This window comes from Marmota flaviventris, chromosome 3, assembly GCF_047511675.1.
Source record: "Marmota flaviventris isolate mMarFla1 chromosome 3, mMarFla1.hap1, whole genome shotgun sequence".
Classification (NCBI taxonomy): Eukaryota; Metazoa; Chordata; class Mammalia; order Rodentia; family Sciuridae; genus Marmota; species Marmota flaviventris.
The window spans coordinates 128,585,655-128,606,344 of record NC_092500.1 but is presented as its reverse complement, the minus strand read 5'-3'; the positions used below and the strand labels follow the sequence as shown (position 1 = coordinate 128,606,344).

Here is a 20,690-nt window from a genome sequence, read left to right as displayed (position 1 = left end):
AATCAAGTGAGAATGGATGTAATAGTGCAAGACTGACCAACAGTGCCATCAGAAAATTTACACAAAGCAAAATGATAATCCCAGTCCATTGGAGCCTGGGGTGTGCCAGGCAATTCCTCTACCACTGAACTACATCTATAGCTCTTTTAAAATTTTATTTTGAGACAGGGCCTCACTAAGTTGCTGAGGCTGATCTTGAACTGCTATCCTCTTGCTTCTTGAGTAGCTGAGATTATAGGTGTGATCCACCATACCTTGTACCTATTTTCTTTTGCGCTATTACCTTCAGATCACTTTAATACACTGCTTACTCGTTCCACTTGCAACAGTTCCCTGTGTACTCTCAAATTGCTTACTTTACTAAAACTTTATCCTGTACCCCCTTTCTATTTAACTAAGTTTTTGAATGTTTATACTTCAGAAATGGAAATTTACTGTTTCAAGTCTTCATCTCCACTCAATTCCAGTGACTATATTTTAGTTCTCATATGTTAACCATTATGTCAGCTGGTAATGGGTAAGACTTAAACTCTGCCATTAAGGAACTTACAGATGAATAGAAATTAAAGATATGTAAAAGAGTTTAATTAAAGATGATCCTGAGATTATAAAAACAAACAAAGGACTCAGTAGAGGGAATGATTAACTCTTTAGGAGCAGGGGAATCAGGAAAGGTTTTGGGGAGGAGATAACATCTAGGCTGGATTTTGAAGGAGAAACAATTTTCTCTAGCCCTGGTTTTCTGAGAACATATGCCCTACTGGCATCTAAGTCCTTATTTTGCATTTGGCTGTTACTATTTCTTTGCTTCATCTCTCTACACATACTGCTCCCTCTACTCCTCCCCCACCTCATACAACCCTCCCCTCGTATTTTTGCTTCCTTTTATGGGAATTTTTTTTTTGTGTTAGCCCCTGGATTTAATTTAGTTGGATTGGAGTGTAGTAATGTTTCTGTACATTTGCCCAGAGGCCTTCAGCTAATGGGTGTATTCTTTATAGGCTAATAAACAGATGAATAAAGCCAGCCTGCTGTCTCTCATCTCTGTCTCCCTTGTTTTTCTTTGCATTTTACCCATTTTCCACAGAACTTAAAAAAAAAAAGTTTTCTGGGTAACTCAAACATAAATTGCCTTTATTTTTTAAAATTTTTTAAGTTTTATTAATTTTTTTTTAAATACACGACAGCGGAATGCATTACCATAGATTGCCTTTATTAAGTCACTTCTACACCTGCCAGTCAGTTCCACAGAGGGCTTTTCTTTTACTGGAAATGTGTTCTCTTCGCACAGAAGATGTAGACTATGTGGAATGGGAATATGGACTATTGCCCAAGGAGTTCATCCCAAGTCATAGAGAGCCTCCGAAAATTATAGGCTTATATCTCTAGATGGCATTTTCTCATTTCTGGCCATTGACTTTGACTTGATGTAATTAAATGATAAGCTGATGGTGTAATACAACGGAGCTGACCAGATCACTCTGACAGAAGTAAATCTGAGGCTCTTATGAGCTTGAACATCCAAGCTTGGACTTCGAAAACAAATGGGGAATTGTGTTAGAAGAAAGGGAACACCGTCACAGTGACCAGGAAGAAATTAACTAAACTAAATTACCCTGAACAAACTGGATATTCTTTTTTTGTTGTTGTTTTTTGTTATTATTATTATTATTTTTTAGATTGGAGGAATCCGGGGATTGAACCCAAGGGCATTTAACCACTGAGCAACATCCCCAGCCCTTTCTATTTTTTTAATTTTGAGAGACAGAGTCTCACTAAGTTGCTGAGGCTCATCTGGAAGTTGAGATCCTTCTGAGTCACTGGTATTACAGATGTGTGCCACTGTGTATCCCAAACTGGGATATTTTTTTTGTGTGTGTGGCAGTACTGAAGATTGAACCCAGGATCTTACACACTGAGCTACATCCCAGCCCTTTTTATTTTTAGTTTTAGACAGGGTCTTGCTAAGTTGCCCAGGCTGGCCTTGAATCTGGAATCCTCCTGCCTCAGCCTCCAGAGTCCCTGGGATTACAGACGTGTACCACTGTGCCTGGCAACAAACTGGATTCTTGGAAGTCTATAAAGCCCCCAAACATATAGCTGTTCTGATTTTCTGTATCTCCCTGCCTTCTAAGGTGCTGCTTTCCTCCCTCATCCCTTTCCTTTGGCCTTGCTCTGAACATTCTGTTCTCATTTTCACTGCCCTAGCTTTCAGACTTCCTCCTAAGACCCCAGGAGATGGTCCCCTCCTACTGCCTGGGGAGGCTTTCCTAAACTATAGTCTTTAGCTAGGCCAGCACATTGAGGTCATTGCTCTCCCTGCCAAACGATTGGCCTGAGTTCAGTTTCCCCATCTGTCTAAGCTTTATGGAAAACATGATTGTTGCTCTAGGCTCTCTAGTCTATGTCGTCTTAGCTTTGCTTTGCATCCGCTTTTTTTCCCCCCTCACACCCCCTACCTCAACCTTTTCTCTCCCTCTCTTCAAACTATAATCACATCTGTTTTCTAGCCTCTGCCCCCTCACTATGGACCAGATGGAAGAAGGGCAAGTTCTGGGTCAAGCAGATCAGGAAGAGCTGGGTTTTCTTTTTTGTTGTGTTGTTGTTTGTTTGTTATTTTAATATTTATTTTTTAGTTGTAGTTGGACACAATACCTTTATTTTATTTATTTATATTTATGTAGTGTTGAGGATTGAATCCAGGTCCTTGCACATTCTAGTCTGGTGCTCTACCACTGAGCCATGAACCCAGCCCAAGAGTTGGGTTTCGTACTCATATTTGTTCTGGGAACTGACCAGAATCCATGTATCTCAGAGATGCAACACTTACACCTCCCTCAGCGGGGCCAGAGGTGATTATGGCGTGCAATTTGCTTATTTCTGACTATTTTCATTGCTTTCTCTACCTCCTTTCTCCTTTCTAACCAAGCACCTACCTTCCTTTCTTCTTTCCATCATTTATTTTTTCTTCTAGTCTGTAATTTATTCGTCTATTTGATCTCTATCTACAGTCTAATTTATCTTATCAGGGTGCTATATAACATACACTACAGGAGCTAGCAGGTGACTTGAAATTGAGGATATTTCTATTGCACAAAAGCCAAACATTCCACAACCTTAAGTTTCTGTAACTCAAGTCCACTTCTTCCAATGTGGAAATATTTTAGTGGTTTAACCATGTTCTCTATGAAGGAGAGCAAATACAAAATCTTTTTAAAATTCCTGGATCAGAGAGAATGTTGTCAGCATATTATATGATCTGAGAAAAAATACTGATAGAAAATAAGTAGAATGAACTTGACTCCCAATTTTCTTTAGGCTTCTTAAGGCATTTTGTTTTTTAAATTTCAGAAACTAAGATTCTTAGCACAAGTCTAAACAAAGTCAAAGACAAAATAAGACTGGCTCCTCTCATGGAGCTCCTCCACATTTGAAAAGGATTTGGACAGTTCTGAATGCTTCAACTTTTTATAACTCCAAGATAGCCAGACTTTCTCTTGGACAAACCTCACGTGGTGTCTGTTTTTGCTTGGATGTGAGAATAAATAGGATATCCCCAAAGGGAAAAACAAGAGCCTGTATGTGTGAGTCAAGAAAGAGGCAAAGAAGAAAAAGAAGTACAGAGATACAAAGGAATGTGCTGAAGAGATGAATATTAAAAACACACACACATACATATACCCAAACACAAAAAAAGAAAGAAAAACATATAAAACAAATAAAAAAGAATAGAGTTGAGTGTTGTGGTGCACACTTATAATTCCGATAATTTGGGAGACTGAGGTAGGAGGATCACAAGTTTGAAGCCAGCCTCAGGACCTTAGAGAGCCTCTGTCTCAAAGTAAAATAATAAAGGTTGAGGATGTGACTCAGTGGTGGGGGGCTTCTGGGTTCAATCCCCAGTACCAACAAGTAAATAAATAATAAAAAAGAAAAAAGAGAGGAATGGAGGAATGATTCAAATATGGAAGAAAGAGACACAGAAATAAAGTCTGCTAATGTGCAATAAAACACCCCAAGAATGAGAGGGGACTATTAAGGTAAAAAGGAACCCACAGAGTAAAGGAAGATTGGGCCAGACAGTAAGAGGGAAAATAAGCGGATGGAAGAGGCATACATGAGTGTGGGCCAACTCTTCTAGGGAGCAGCAAGATCTCTCACCAGTGTGGTCATAACCTTTGGAATGAGGGTGTGAGTGACTACAAATTCCCTTCTCCCTTCTCATTCCAGCCTTATTGTAACACTGCATTCTGGGCCTCTAGCCTGGCTTTCTCTCTCTCCTTTTCCCTCTCCCTCATCTCATTGTTTCAGACTAGGCCAAATCTGAAGTCCTTCCCAGGGCGTGGCTCTGTTCATCTTACTCTCCAGCCAAAGTAGAACAGTGTGAGGACAGAGACACAGCCGCCAAAGGACTCAGTGGAGAGAGCAGAGAGCGGAGCACCATAGACAGTGAGTTGTTCCATTATAAAACTCTGTATAGACAGAGGGATTGTGTGTGCATTGTGTGTGTATGCATGTGTGTGTGTGTGTGTGTGTGTGTGTGTACTGAAAGGCTGTAGAGGGGAAGTGGGGAATGCTGCTGAACTTAGAATTGAGCAGACTCCCAAATTATCATGGAATTCCAAAAAGAGGAGTAACCAGGATGAGCAGATGACACAAAGAAGACAGAGATATACAAAAAGAAGCTTAGATATTAGGGGTGAAAAAGACCATGGGGTTTGGCAAAGAATGGACTATTTAGAGTACAAAAATTCCTCTGAAAATTGGATGCAGTGTCGCGCATCTACAAATCCAGTTACTTGGGAAGCTGAAGCAGGAGGAGTGGTTAAGCCCAGGAGTTTGAGGCTAGACTAGGCAACGTAGAGAGACTTAGTCTTAAAGAAAAAGAAAAAGAAATTCTGCTAATTTGGTAGAAAAGAGTAGTAAGAGGGACTAATAGTAAATTACCAAAGAACAGATCAGATTTGAGGGAGAAATAAATGTTGTGGGAAAGATAATAAAAGAGAGAAAGGGTTTGAGTCAAAGAGAAACCAAGAAAGCTCCTGGGAAGACAAGAAACCAGCTACTGAGGTACCTTTTCCTGGGGCAAAATGTCAGTGTGTCCCTGAGCATCACCCTCTCTACTCTTCCCACTACCCCACCAGATATGCTGCTCTTTGGCCCCAAAGCGCTGCTGTTTCTCACTGCACTCATCATCACATCTGGTGAGTCCCTATTTTTATTCTTCTCTCCCCAATATGTCAGCTTCCTAGCTCTATCTATATGAGGAGCTGTGTTTTAGAAGGTGGAATGGGCCAAGATTAAAGGGGATTGAGAGGAGACATGCCTGACATTGAGTTCTAGAACTGCTTTAAATTAAAGAGAAGGAAACAACAGATTTTGTGTCAAATTAGAAAGGGCAGGAATGTGACCAGAGAAGACCTTCCACTGGGAAAAGATAGCCTGAACCTAGGAAACTAGGGTGAAATTATGATGCACACACTTGCTTATTACCATTAAAAGGGAGTCACACACAAATATACAAGTAAACAAACACCTGAAGAAAAAGAAGCTAATATACAAATATATACACAAATGTATAGAGACTATATAATAAGAAAATGAACAAGATTTAAATCCTGAAGAAAACTGGTGGGAATGTATACACTGATACCTAACATCTGCATGAACAGTTATATAAATATATTCACATGCATGCAAGAAACAGATAGACACCTACACTCAAAAGAAAAAACGATCTTCACAGATTTTCGCAGAATCTAGCTAAATGATTGGTCCCAAAAAGTAACCCTGGACTTTAAAGAAATACCATTCTATTTCCCCCCCTTATTCTACCAGATAGAGACTGAGAAAGTAATTTTTCTGCCTTGTTCAATAGGGTGCCAATGGAAGGCTGTGGGGCTAGAAAGGCTGCTGGACCCCCTTGTGCAAAAGAACCCTTCCTGGCTGGGCATGAAGAAAAGAGAACATTCTGATTCAGGGCATTTTCTCAGGAACTTGCCTTTCTAGATTGTTTCTATTTCTATAAGTTTTGTGCATAGCACTAGTAGTCTGAGCAATTTTGTGTTGAGCTTATGGGAATAAATTAAAGATCATACTCAACCATTTCTACATCGTGTTCTGGTTCACTTCATGAAAGCCTTATGGGGCATACAGTGGGAGTCATTCATATCTCCTTTCTTCTTCCTTCCTGCAGAATGGATAACTCTGGGGGTCGATGGTCAACGAGGAGGTAGGTGAAGCCTTGAATATGGGCTGTATTGGGGTTTTTATCAGGATAATATAGATGAACAGTTAAAGAATCTGATGTAATCCCAGCAGCTCAGGAGACTGAGGCAGGAGGATCGCAAGGTCAAAGTCAGCCTCAGCAATTTAGCGAGGTCCTAAGCAAGTTAGTGAGACCTTGTCTCAAAATAAAAAATAAAAGGGCTGGGTATGTGGCTAAGTGGTTAAGAACCCCTGGGTTCAATCCCCAGTACCAGGAAAAAAAAAAAAAAAAGAATCTGTCCTGGGGGGGAAAAATGCATTGCCAAGGCATAAGAAACAGGATCTAATTCACCAACTTCCACAATCTTATAATCTTATTCATAAAAACCTTATTTTTTCCCACTACTGAAACATCTTTCCCAATAACTTTTCTATGCCCATCTCTTCTCTTTCCTTTCCACTCTCCTCTACAGATCTCTTATCTAACTCAAGAAAGTACTCATTACCCTTCAATCCTTGTGGAAAACATTATTATTATTATTTATTTTATTTTATTTTTTGCTCTGAGGGTTGAATCCAGGGTGCTTTACCATTGAGCTACATCCCAGCCCTTTTCATTATTTATTTATTTGATTTTATTTTTTGAAACAGGGTCTTGCTAAATTGCTGAGGCTGGCCTGGAACTTAACGATTAATTTTTTTTATTTTAAGACAGGATCTCACTAAATTGCTTAGGGCGTCATGAAATTGCTGAGGCTGATCTTGAACTCAATCCTCCTGCCTTAGCCTCCTGAGTCACTAGGATTACAGTTCTGTGACACCAGGCCCAGCAAGAAAACATTCTCTTTTTTATTTTCCAGAGCTGGGGATTGAACCCAGGTCCTTATACATGCTAGACAAGTGCTCTAGCACTGACCTACATCCCTAGGTCTACTTTTTTGTTTGTTACTTTTTGTTTGTTTGTTTGTTTATAATTTGGGGAGGATATTTATTTATTTATGTGGCACTGGGAATTGAATCAGAGCCTTGAGCCTGCTACATGAGCATTCTATCACTGAGCTACACCCACAGCCCCCAGAAAGCATTATTCTATCCACATAATAGTGGAAAAACTAAAATGCAAAAACAGGGCAAGAAGTCTTTGCAGTTCTATGGTGAAAATGTGGCACAACTGGACAGGACTCAAAAGTTTTGGTTCCTAAAGGACTCTTCCTTCAATCTGATTAAGGAAACTCCACCCTGCCTCAAAGCTTTTGACATGATTCTAATTTATCACCTTATTTTTCCCAGCCCATGAGGGCTAGAGAATAGAACACTGAAATATATAGTCTACCAATGAGTCATAAAATCAATTTAGTGGGTCACAACTGGTATTTTTTTTAACAACTTAAGGTAAACTAAATGTATCAGAATTTATTATTTGTGTTTTGTAAGAGTAAAGCATTATTTTACAAAAGTTGTTTCAGGTTTACATTTTTGTATACAGGGCCCATATAATATATATTTCTTGCTGAAAGTACTGGTACTGAAGATAAAAATATAGAAATAAACTTTTTTCCTTTTATTGGTAAAAATATCTGAGTCGCTAAGTTTTTGAATGAGATAGCACTAGTAAAATTAAAACTCTGAGTCGATTTCTCTAGGGTGATAAGGACCAGTCCTGTCTTATGACTTTAGGATTCTTTTCTAACATAAAAAGTATAAGTTATGATGAAAATTTCTAAGGATTCCTTTTCAGAGAACTTCATGAAACCTAGAGTAAGGATTTCACAGTGGTAGCTCATGAAAAAGTTGGTTTAACTGCAATAAATACAGAAAAGCAGTACTCTGCCCTGAAAACCAAAGGACAGACCATGCTCTTAAACTCTTCCCTCCGGTGGCTTCACTCTGTTTATGTGTGTGTCTGGACTGGAATGTAGAGAAGCCTCTGGAGAAAGGGAGAAAGTGGGTTGAAACTGGGCTCCACCTTTGAGAGGCTCCATCTGCCTCTCATAATCTCTAGAATGATGTGGGTTAGTGATAATATTTCAAATATCCTGTGATAGCTGGGCCCAGTGGTGCATACATATAATCCAAGAAACTGGATAGATTGAGGCAGGAGGATGCAAGTTTGAGGACAGTCTAGTCTCAGCAATTTAGCAAGACCCTGTCTCAAAATAAAAAATAAAAAGGACTGGGGATGGAGCTCTGTGGTAGAGAGCCTCTGGGATAAATCCCTAGTACCAAGACGAAAAAAAAGAAAAGAAAAAATCCTGTATTATTGGAACAGACATGGATTCCTTTTATCAAAATTTGTTCTGAAAGAAGAAAGCTTTTTCTGAATGTTAACAAGGCTCACGGCTGAGGGTGTAGCTCAGGGATAGAGTGCTTGCCTAGCTTATGAGAGATCCTGTTCAATACTTAGCAACAGGCACAAAAAAAGATGCTTATCAGATCAGATGAATTTCTATCTGTTTTATCTGGAGTTTACAGAAAAAAAGAATGAGATAACCAGAAGAAATGCTTACGAAATGCTTTATTTGTATTTTTCATCCTTACAATTATCAATAACTCTGACGTGCTTTGTTAAAACAAACAAACAACAACAACAACAAAAAAACACATTGATTCTTCTGGATATGGTGGTGTATGCCTATAATCCTAGACACTCCCAAGCCTGAGACAGGAGGATTGCAAATTCAAGGCCAGCCTGGGCAACTGTGAGACCCTGGTCTTAAAATAAGAAACTAAAAAGAACTGGGGATGTAGGTCAATGGGAAATCTTCCCTGGGTGCAATCCCCAGTACCAAAAAAAAAAAAAAAAAAAAAAATTAAATTAAATTAAAAAGTCAAAGCAAACTTTGTGAATTTGCTGACCTCTAGTGGACAGAATAGATTATGACTATGAACTAGTCAATCAATTCCAGATGGAACATTTGCTAAATACAGTATTTAAAAGTTATTTGCCAAGGGCTGGGATTGTGGCTCAGAGCAGTGGTAGAGCGCTTGTCTAGCATGTTCTAGGCATTGGGTTTGATCCTCGGCACGACGTAAAAATGGCTAAATAAAATAAAGGTATAAAAAATGTGGTATCTGCTTTAAAAAAAAAAAAGTTATTTGCCAAGATGGCAGATTTTAGATGCTCTCTTCTCCCTCTCTCTCCCCACCACATACACACCTACACAGTAACTATGTAAGAATATAGACATAATTAATTTGCTTGACTGTAGTATTATTTCACTTTGTGAATATATATCAAAAACATTGTGGGGCTGGGGCTGGGGCTCAATGGTAGAGTACTTACCTGGCACATGTGAGGCACTGAGTTCCATCCTCAGCACCACATAATAAATAAATAAATAAATAAATGTATTAAAAACACATAATTTGTACACTTAATACAAATATATACATTTAAAAACAAAGCAAAGGGCTGGATTGGGGCTCAGTGGTAGAGTGCTTGCCTAGCATGTGTGAGGCACTGGGTTTAAATCTCATCACCACATATAAATAAAAAATAAAGGTCCATTGACATCTAAAAAAAAGCAAAATGTTGGGCTTGGGGTATGGTTCGTGGTAGAGCCCTTGTCTAGCATGAATGATAATAAATGAAAATCTTAAATTGGGCATGGTGGTCCATGCTTATAATCCCAGCTACTCAGGAGACTGAAGCAGAAAGATTGAAAGTTCAGGTGAGGCCAGCCTCTGCAACTTGGCGAGATCTTCTGTCTCAAAATAAAAAGTAAAAAGGGCTGGGGATGTTGCTCAGTGATAGAACACCTTTGGATTTATTCCCAGAAAAAAGGAAGAAGAAAGTTAATTTAAAAATGAGACAAATGAACATTGCCTTGCACATATGAGGCACTGGGTTCGATCCTCAGCACCACATGAAAATAAATATTGTGTCCATATAAAAAAAGATCTTTTTTTTTTTTAAATGAAACATTAGAACTGCTTTTTTGGTTGCTGTTTTTTGTTTTTTTGCTTTTAATGTAAAGACAGTAGGCTAAGAACATAGTTCAGAGGTAAAATATGTATTTAGCATGTACAAGGCTCTATGTTCAATCTACAACACCAAATAATAAGAATAATAGAAAAGACAATTTGTTTTTAAAAGCACTATTATTTAAAATCCCAGATATAGTTTTCTCAGTATTTCCTAATAGAATCCACCCAAAGATCTGGACCATTTTTATTTCCTCTCTTCCTGCCTTTAATTTTCCGATGATCAAATGCAAAGAGTTGTCTACTAACATTGGCATCCCCCACCCCCTCTCTCATTTCTGAGCATCAGAAAATCATCACCATCACCTTTTGTAGGCACTCTGTATAATAGCATTATCAGCAAATTCATATCAAAATTATAAATGTTGGGCTGGAGGTATAGCTTAGTGGTAGAATTTGTGCTTAGCAAAGAGATCATCAATCCATTGTAATTATTATAGGCAGATAAAGAAAAACAATTTGGGGGATACTTAACCATGTACTGGTGTTGTGCTTGATAATGTCATTTATTGGAAGTGCAAATGTAGAGGGGGCCAGAGAGTGCTCAGAAAATGTTTTCTGATTTTCTTTCAGATGATGTGACTCCAGAAACATTCACAGAAGATCCCAGTAAGCTATCCACCCCCACTGTTTTTTTGTTTTGGTTCGTTTTGTTTTTTTGTTTTGGTTGGTTTTTTTTTTTTTTTTTTTTGTTTTTGTTTTGTTGTAACTTTCTTGCTATCATATTGGGAATACAAGGATTGAGGATAATGTCTGACCAAAAAACAAATAAACAAAAACAAAAACAAACAAAAAACTTGGTGGGCATTGTGTGCTCACCCAGACCAGAGTTCTCTTGTCTTTTTTTTTTTTTTTTTGGTGCCCAGATTGAACCCAGGGGTACTCATCCATTGAGCCCCTAGCCCCAGCCCTATTTTGTATTTTATTTAGAGACAGGGTCTCACTGAGTTGAGTTGCTTAGCTCCTCACTGTTGCTGAGGCTGGCTTTTGAACTCACAATCATCCTGCCTCAGCCTCTCACAATTCTCCTGCCTCAGCTTCTCAAGCTGCTGGGATTACAGGTATACACCACTGTGCCTGGCTCTTGCCTATCTTAGAAGCCACCATTGGGAGGGTGGAGGATGGGAAAGGCAGCGGAGCACAACAGACACTAGTATGGCAATTTGTAAATCAATGGATGTGAAACTGATGTGATTCTGCAATCTGTGTATGGGGTGAAGGTGGGAGTTCATAACCCACTTGAATCAAAGTGTGGAATATGATATGTCAAGAAATTTGTAATGTTTTGAACAACCCACAATAAAAATTAAAAAAATTAAAAAAAAAAAAATAAACCCTAAAAAAAAAAAAAAAAAAAAAAAAAAGAAGCCACCATTGCAGTAAAAATATTCAGTCTTATTACCTCTTCCATTTCTTTCTTTACCCAAGAGTCCACATGCCCTCATTTTTATCCTTCTCATCACCTTTTAGATAATCATCCCCTTTATCCTGCTTCTGGTAGATACTTTTTTCACCTGCATTTTTCATTCCCTGTTTTGTACCTTTGCAGATCTGGTGAATGAACCTTCAACAGATGAAACTGGTAAGTTTCACTGAAGTTCTTAAAAAAGGCATGATCTGCCAGGAGTGTAATCCCACATGCCTGTAATCCTAGCTACTAAGGAGGCTGAGGCAGGAGGATAGAAAGTTTGAGATCAGCCTTACCAACTTAGACCCTTAACAACAACAACAAAAAAGACTGGGGATGCTGCTTTGTGGTAAAGTACCTGGGTCCAGTCCCCAGTACCAAAAGAAGAAGAAGAGAAAGAAAGCTCTGATTCATGATGTTGTTAAAAATATTCCAGATCTTGAACGGATCTTGAATTCTTGAATTAATGCTACATTTTAAGCTCTAAATAAAGGGGTTGTGGGAGTGTTGTTCAGTGACCATGGGATAAGAGAGGTCGATAGTCCTTTAAAAAGTGGAACAAAGTGAACTAATAGCTAAATAAGGCTTAGATAATAATACAAGCATTCAAAAATTAATATAATGTCAACAGGAGCAATATTCCCAATTAACTTTATAAATTCTATTCCCTTGGACATCATACACAAAGGCAGCAGTAGTCCTGACCTTGCCCTCTGTTCTTCCTTTTCCTACTCTCCCTTACCCCTTGCATTTCAAAGCCCTCCTCACACCTGCTGTTTTGTGCCTTTTCAGTTCTGGCTGATATGGAGCCTTCCACAGATGAACTGGGTGAGTTCAGATCTGGGATCCCAGGGCCTTGAGGGCCATTCTGGATTTTCCCTAGAGCCCATTATGGGAGGCAGTGCAGCTGCTGAAGGATCCTAAATATATGACAGCATATGTAGCATGTTCTTCCATTAGGCCAATTTAAATTAATGACATTTTGAACCCATAATGAGCAGAAACTGCTGTTGGCTATACAAAGTACCAAGATGTGATCTTTCTCTCAAAGTTTCCAAGGCTAAGTGAGACAAGAGACAAATATAGAAACAAACTTTTGGGAGGATAAATGAAGTTTTCTAGAAGGAATCCTTGAACCCCCCCCCCTTTTTTTTTTTTGGTACCAGGGATTGAACCCAGGGGCATTTAATCACTGATCCACATTCCCAGGCCTTTTTATATTTTATTTTGAGACAGAATCTTGCAAAGTCACTTAGGGCCTCCCTAAATAGCTGAGGCTGGCTTTGAACTAATGATCCTCCTGCCTCAGCCTACCTAACTGCTGGATTAGAGGTCTATGACATCACATCTGGCTTGAACTAAACCTTGAAAGAAGAATTGGAACAAGATAAAACAGTCAAGGAGGTGTCCTTCCAATGAGGGGTACCAACAACATGTTCTAAGATGTGAAAACAAAATGGACTTTAAATCAGGTGTGGTGCTGCCAGGCTTCGTTCCTAGCTATTCAAAAGGTTGAGGCAGGCCAGCTGCAGTGGCATGTTATGTAGGAGACTTTGGAGTTTGAAGCAAGAAGATCACAAGTTCAAGGTCAGACTCATTAATGAGACATTATCCCAAAATAAAAAGGGCTGGACGTGTAGCTCTGTATAGAGCATCCCTGGGGTCAATCCTCTTTACTTCCCACCAAGTCCTCTTCAAAAAACAAAAAATGAAGCTGGAGCATTGTTTGAGCACAGGAATTGGAGGCCAACCTGGGTAACACAGCAAGATCCTGTCTCAAAAACAAACAAACAAAAAACACCAGAGCTGTGGGTGTTGCTTAGTGGTGGATGACTTGCCTAGCACATGAGGTCCTGGGTTCAATCCCTAGGAAAAAAGAGACTGAGAAAAGAAAAACACAGTAGAGTTTAGTACATGAGGGAAACTGAAGATTTTTGTTTATTTGTTTGCCACAATGGCGATTGAGCCCAGGGTGCTCTACCACTGAGCTAAATCCTCATCCCTTTTTATTTTTTATTTTGAGAAGGGAGGCTCACTAAATTGTCCAGGCTGGACTTGAATTTGTGATTGTCCTGTTTTAGCTTCCTGAAAAGCTGGGATTACAGGTGTGGGCCACCACAGGGAGGGTGGAAACTGAGTTTTTTAAATGATGAGGGGCAAGGAACAAGTGGTAGGTAGTAAGAAAAGGAGATAGAAGATAGTTGTTTTTATTTGTTTGTTTGTTTTTTTCCTTTTTGGTCTTGGAGAGTAAGCAAAACTTCCACCATTAAGCTACATTCCCATTCTGGAAAAGAGGATGGTTAAAATGATGTTCAGTTTTCTAAATGTGGTTATTGAGTGGTTGGTGGTACCATTATGAAAAACAACTCAAATTGGAGAAGGAAAAGATAATAAGTGAGTTTAAGATATGTTGAATTTGAAGAATCTTTAAAAAATTCAGTAACACTTCCATAAAATGGTGATTGAATCTGTAGATTTGGGGTTTAAGAGTGAGATCTGGGCTAGAAACAGAGTTTGAAATTATCAGCACAGACCTGCTTTAACCTTGGGGTAAATGATATCAGCTATCACACATCCTAGTCAATCTCTCTCTCTGATTTTTTTTTTTTTTTTAATAGTAAGGATTGAATCCAGGGGCACTTTACTACTGAGCTACATCCCATTTTTATTTATTTTTTTTGTTTGGAGACAAGGTCTCACTAAATTGCTAAGGCTGTCCTGGAACTTGCAGTCTCCTGCCTTAGCCTCCTATATCTCTGGGATTATAGGCCTGGGCCATCATGCCCTGTGTGAAAAGTCTTTGGGAGAGTTAAATAGAAAGGATACATGGTGGTGAATGCCTGTAATCTCAGCACTCAGGGGACTGAGACAGGAGTATCACAAGTTCCAGGACAGCCTCAGCAATTTAGCTAGTCCCTAAATAATTTATCAAGACCCTGTCTCAAAATAAAAAGTAAAAAGGGTGGGGATGTGGCTCAGTGGTTAAGTACCCCTGGATTCAATCCCTGGTACCAGAGGGGGGGTGGGGAAGGACATTTTTTCCCCAAAAGCTCCCTGAATAGCGTATCCCCTCAACCACATCTAAGTCCTTGACCTGTTGTCCATTCTGAAAACTAGCCTGTATCAAGCTTGCACCAGGACAGGTTTGGCTATAAATACAACCTTTGCTATTTTTTATCCAAACAGCTTTTATCAAAGAATCCATGATAATGTCTTTAATCTATAAAAAATAGACATAAGAATGAGGAGGAGCTTCTACAGGATAATATGCTTTCTCCTTAGCTCTAAGTTAAAGCACTTCTGGGGATATGGCTCTTTGCCTTGCGCTCCTACAAAATTTGTCTCTTATCTCTAGATATGGTGGTGTGCACGTATAGTTCTAGCCAATGGGGAAACTGAGGCAGAAGGATCCCTTGACCTCAAGGGTTTGAGGCCAGCCTATTCAACATAGTGAACACTCCTCCATTTAAAAAACTATATATATATGTGTGTGTGTGTGTGTGTGTGTGTGTGTGTATATATATATATATATATATATATATATATATATATATATAAAATGAAATTCTCAACTCTCCAGAAGAGAAAGGGGAAAGGCATAATTTCAATTTATTTCCTAAATCTCTTCCATCATGTGGATCAAAGCAGCCCAACAGGGGTTTTCTTTCAGAAGTTGCTAAGAGTTATTAACTTGTGGATGAGGTGGCACACACCTGTGATCCCAATAGTGGAAGGACTAAGCAGGAGAATCTCAAGTTGGAGGCCATGCTGGGCAATTCAGCCACACCCTGTCTCAAAGTATAATTAGTTTGTTTGTTTGTGGTGTTGGGGATCAAACCCAGGGCCTTATGCATGCAAGGTCAGCACTCTACCAACTGAGCTATATACCCTCAAAGAACAATTTTAAAAGTGCAGGAGATATAGCTCAGTGGTAGAGTGCCCCTGAGTTCCAAACCCAGTACCAGGGAGGGAAAAAAGGTTTATTAACTCATTTGTTCCCTATTTATGAGTATTCCAAGTGGGTTCCAAGAGAGGCAGCATGACAGTTACAGAAGTCCTGACTTCTAGAAATGGTAATGACTAAATAAAGTTTCTGCCTTCCAGCCTCGCCCAGTGATAAAAATACCACCACAGGTATGATCATTTCTTGCATGTTTTTAAATTTTTTTCTGAAGCTCTTTTTCTTTCTATGGATTCCTTTCTTTCTTGTTTTTTGGAGAGTACAAGTACTTGCTTAATTCCAATTCTTCCTCAAAGAATATTTTTAGTGCTCTTCACTCCATCCCCCCTTTATTAACTCAGCTTTTATGTACTTATTTTCAAAATGAATTCCTGTCCTAAAAGTCACAAAGAAGAGACTGCTGTTGAATGGTCCCAAAACCACTCTGTTGAGAGCCACAGCCGAAGGGGCCCCAGCAAACTTCCAGCTGCCAGCAATCCAGCTGCCGGCTGATGATTGGCTCACAGCGGCCCCAGCAACATCTAGCTGATTGGCTCCTCGGCCCCAGCAACATCTAGCTGATTGGCTCCTCTGCGGTGATGCTCATTGGACTGTTTCCCTGCCCTTTCAGACCACGGAGCTGCTCATTGGGGGACTTTTTTGGCTCCGCCCACGTGACCCAGCCAATCGGCCTCAAGAGCAGGAGGATTGTGGGAGGTGGAAAGAAGCTTGTGGGGGGAGAGAGAGGCTTGTGGAAAGCCGGTGGTGGCAGTTGAGGCTCTGAGGATTTTTCCTGAGAGGCTGTTTTGTTTGGCGTGTTTGGTTCTAAAAATAAAGTTAGTTTCTTTTGACAAGTGGCTTCTGATTGTGCCCAGCCAGACTGCGGCACCACTCTTTCTGTACATTACCTTTGGACTTTATTTGGTGATTAATGGATTGGGAAATAAAATCAATTTGTCAATTTACCATAGACTTCATGGTTAAAATTGCTTTCCGTAGATGGGCCTAGCTGTGCTTGCCTATAATCCCAGGGACTTGGGAGGCTGAGTAGGAGGATCACAGTTTAAGGCCAGCCTTGGAAATTTAGGGAGATCTTGTCTAAAATTTTTAAAAATGTTAAAAAAGGGGGGGCACGTAACTCAGTGGTAGAGCACTTGCCTAGCATGAAGCCCTGGGTTTGAGCCCCAGTAGTGCAAAAAAGAAAAGTGCTTTCCTTAATTTCTTGATAAGTCTCTTCTACAACTAGGGTTGACATCAGCTAGAACAGAGATACAATGACTTTAATTCTTGAATTAAGAATTCTCATTCTTCAGAATGAGATCATCAACATTTCAGTTTAATATTTCATATTGCTACATAGATAATCCTAAAAAAGTCTTCTTTTTATAAAAACTTTCCCTTAGAGGATTTTATTTCTCTATTTTTGTATGGACCACTTATTAAATTAGAGGGCTAGAAAAAGACATTTTTTCTTAGAATAGTTCTCAGAAATTATTTTATCCACCTCTTCTTTGAGGTAGGGAAGCACCTAAATTTCATTTTAGTCAGTTTCCTTTTGCTCTGCTTTTGGTAATCAGGAAGGATAGCCCCTGATTTATAATGATCCTCTATAGAAACTACTCTGTATTTTTTCCCTATTCTATATTCTTCCTCAGCTCTTTAATCCTTCATTTATACTATTTCTATTTGGACCTCCCTATTTTTTGTGTGTGTTGGATCTCTTCAGAGTGCCGGGATGAGAAATTTGCTTGTACAAGACTCTACTCTGTCCATCGACCAGTCAAGCAATGCGTTCATCAGGTCTGCTTCACCAGGTAAAGGAACCCAGAATGCCCAGACAGCAGCTTCCATGGTAGTATTTTTGTGTCAGTAACTATTTAATAAGTACTCACTAAGGAATTGCATCATTTGATAGGGCAGGTGTTTTTAGCATAACTCTTCTAGCTATTCCTGAAGGTGCTGGCTGGACCTCTGGGTTGAGGTATACAAGGATAGGCCGACTAATAGATATCAGAAGATAAGTGAAGGTGAAAGCGGAAGAAAAAGAGGGTCATAAAGGAAACACTGGCATGTTGGATTTATTACCTGATTGAAAGATGCTAAAGCAAAAGACTTAGATATGAAGGTAGAAAATGGAAAGGAGCAGAGGACTTGACTCTAGGTGGAAAGTGTCAGTAGGAAGAGGAATTAGCCTGTTGCAGTGGTGCCTGTAATCACAGCTACTGGGGAGGCTGGATCAGGATCATTCCAAGTTCAGGTCTGGCAACTTAGCCAGACCCTGTCTCAAAGTAAAAATTAAAAAGAAGTGGGAATGTAGCTCAGTGTTGGAGTACCCCTGGATTCAATTCCCAGTACGGGAAAGAAAAGTAAAGTAGGAAGGAAAGAAAGAAAATTAATATCATTCCATTACCTGCATTCTTCTGAGGGGTTAAAAAAAAAGTAGTCATCTGAAATACCTAAGGAAATGTAGATGGGGGAGGCTAGACAGGGGAAAGTGGGAACTACAGAGTTGAAGAGCAGCCTAGGCCAAAGTTAGTTCTTCCCCTCAAGACTTTTTTCTATCTCTTTCCTTGACCATGATACTGGATGTTGCAGTTTACGACGTATGTACATCATCAACAATGAGATCTGCTCCCGTCTTGTTTGTAAGGAACATGAAGTTATGAAAGGTAAGTTGACATCTGGATGTTTAATGGGGACGAATGATTATGAGAGAGGTAAGTAGGATCATGATCCAAGATCCAAGGATTGGTTTGGAGGAGGACTCTGGCCCTAGGCTTTAGCTTTTATCAGCCCCTAATAGAAGTTTCCCCAAATAAACAATCTAAGTAAAGCAGTGTGCTTAATACAAATACAGACCTACAAAAGTACACCTAGATCCTTTCCCATCTAAATGGCAGTCCCCCCAGTTTCTCTTATATAGACAGTTTTTTAAAGCTCTGTTTTAAAGGTCAACCACTGGGGTTCTAGGGAAAGGGCCAATTCAGCAATCACAGATAATATGCTCATCTAGTCAATGGCCAAGTTCATAGCTCTTTAAGGAAAACACACATACACACATACACACACACTAGTGTGGAGACAGTAAGGTTTGGATAGGGTATATAAAACAGATAGCATGATGCTGCACATCTGTGATTCCAGCAGCTGGGGAGGCTGAGGCAGGAGGATCGAAAGTTCAAAGCCAGTCTCAGCAACTTAGTGAAAGCCTGTCTCAAAAAATAAAAAGGACTGGAAGTGGTGGCACTCGCCTGTAATCCCAGCGTCTTGGAAGGCTGAGACAGGAGAATTATGAGTTCAAAGCCAGCTTCATCAAAAAGCAAGGTGCTAAGCAACTCAGACATTGTCTCTAAATAAAATACAAAATAGGACTGGTGATGTGGCTCAGTGGTCAAGTGCTCCTGAGTTCAAATGCCCCTGAGTTCAATCCCTGGTACCAAAAAATATAAATAAATAAATAAAGGACTGGAGGTGTGGTTCAGTGGTTAAGCATCACTGTGTCCAATCCCTAGTACCCCCCAGAAAAAGGAAGATTAAGAAATTGGCTATCTTATAAACAGTTCACCAATTCCAGGAACCATTTACATTGCTTATCGAGAAATTTAAGAAGTAGAGAAAGGCAGAAAGATGTTATAAAAACAATTTTACAAGGGTCCTAAATGTGTGGTTTTAGACCATGCTTGGTGAGAGTAAACATACTTCTCACCTTCCCCATGGACAGCCCCAAATGATGGCTGTGGTTGGTGACAACACCACAGACACAGCACTTCTGACTCAGCAGCCTGCTCTGCACTGAGTTCTTGAGTAAGAGCTGTAGTTAACTTTGCTGAAGGAAACTTGCTGCTTGCCCCCATTGGCTTTGTGCAAGCCACCTGCAAGGGAAGCACCTTGAGATTGAGGATGAGTATTTGGGACTCTAGGCACTTTCAAGTATCTCAGGGGAGTAACTAAAGTTAGCTATTTGCACATAGTAAACACCTAAAAGTGGAATGAATGATTGGACCTCATTTTCCTACTTACTCGATCCATGACTAGAATTGGGAGCTGGGCATATAAAAGAAACTAACATTTACTGGGGTGCTGGGTACTTTGCATACCTTATTTCATTTTAACACAAGCTGTTAAGATAGGTATTTTAATGCTCATTTTACAAAAAGAATACTGAGGTTCATAAGTTAAGGAACTTTCTAGTAAGTGATAAATAACCAGTAAGTGGCAGAGGCTTCAACCCACCAGGTCTTTTTCTCTTCAACATTTTTTACTACATCTCATTGCACAGCCTTTTCTTTCCCTTAAAACAAGAAGCCTTGTTATCTTCCAGAATTCTCCTCTCACTCTCTGCTTCTCCTCTAGATGAACTTTGCCGTCAGATGGCAGGTCTGCCCCCAAGGCGACTCCGCCGCTCCAACTACTTCCGACTTCCTCCCTGTGAAGATGTGAATTTGCAGAGACTCAATGGTCTGTGATCATCAAGGAAGAAGAAAGAAGAAAGAATGTGTGGATGAGAGGAAGGGGGAATTTCGTCTTCTACACCACTGTCAGCTAACCCATAGACATGAGAATTTCTTAAACCTGTCCCTTTGCAATATCCAGCTTTTGCCCCTACTCCCTAATTTTTGACCAAGACCGATAACATTTATCTCATTTTTCAGTACTTAAAACACAATACCTGTATTATTGCAGTTTTGTTGCTTCCCAATATCATAGGCATAGTAGATAAACATGACTTATATTCAAACATTCTATATACAATTCTGGAAAGAATAAACTTTAGGTTAATGATCTATTTGGAAGGACTGGGGATGTAGCTCAGTGGCAGAGCTTGCTTAGCATGCGCAAGGTCTCGAGTTTGATTCCCAGAACTGCAAAAAATAAAATAAATAGTAATAATAATCTCTGTGTGTGCATGTGTATTTGTGTGTGTGCGTGTGTGTGTAATGCTGGCTATCGAACCCAGGGCCTCTCAAATACTGGGCAAGTGCTTTACCATTAAGCTCCAGGCCCAGCCTGTATGTTAATAATCTCAATTATTAGATCTGTTGGAAATAGACCTTAGGGTAGAAGAAGCCATCTTTGTCTACTTTGGCTAACCATAGAACTTCATTTATTTTCCTTCCAAGACCTCATCATCATTTACATATTTCTCTTTAC

General features: G+C 39.6%; 1 protein-coding gene across 2 annotated transcripts; it reads left to right on the top strand.

Moving 5' to 3' along the window:
* The first annotated feature begins 4,252 nt into the window (after window positions 1-4,252).
* Window positions 4,253-20,432, top strand: Mfap5 (microfibril associated protein 5). 2 transcript variants are annotated; one of them, XM_071610387.1, is made up of 10 exons: window positions 4,253-4,449; window positions 5,145-5,204; window positions 6,197-6,232; window positions 10,765-10,800; window positions 11,741-11,773; window positions 12,392-12,427; window positions 15,704-15,733; window positions 17,266-17,353; window positions 18,135-18,208; window positions 19,893-20,432. In XM_071610387.1, exons 2-10 carry the CDS (start codon window positions 5,147-5,149, stop codon window positions 20,003-20,005), a joined length of 504 nt encoding a protein of 167 aa, XP_071466488.1. In that variant the 5' UTR covers window positions 4,253-4,449; window positions 5,145-5,146; the 3' UTR covers window positions 20,006-20,432. The 2 variants fall into 2 exon arrangements, with proteins under 2 accessions (XP_071466488.1, XP_071466489.1); XM_071610388.1 differs by lacking the exon at window positions 12,392-12,427.
* Window positions 20,433-20,690: the final 258 nt, after the last annotated feature.

Excerpts from the sequence above, each read along its gene's own strand:
- Mfap5 (XM_071610387.1), top strand. The coding sequence starts at position 5,147 with ATGCTGCTCTTTGGCCCCAAAGCGCTGCTGTTTCTCACTGCACTCATC. Across the intron at positions 17,354-18,134 it reads CATCAGGTCTGCTTCACCAG|TTTACGACGTATGTACATCA; the intron begins GTAAAGGAACCC and ends TGGATGTTGCAG. Across the intron at positions 18,209-19,892 it reads GGAACATGAAGTTATGAAAG|ATGAACTTTGCCGTCAGATG; the intron begins GTAAGTTGACAT and ends CTTCTCCTCTAG.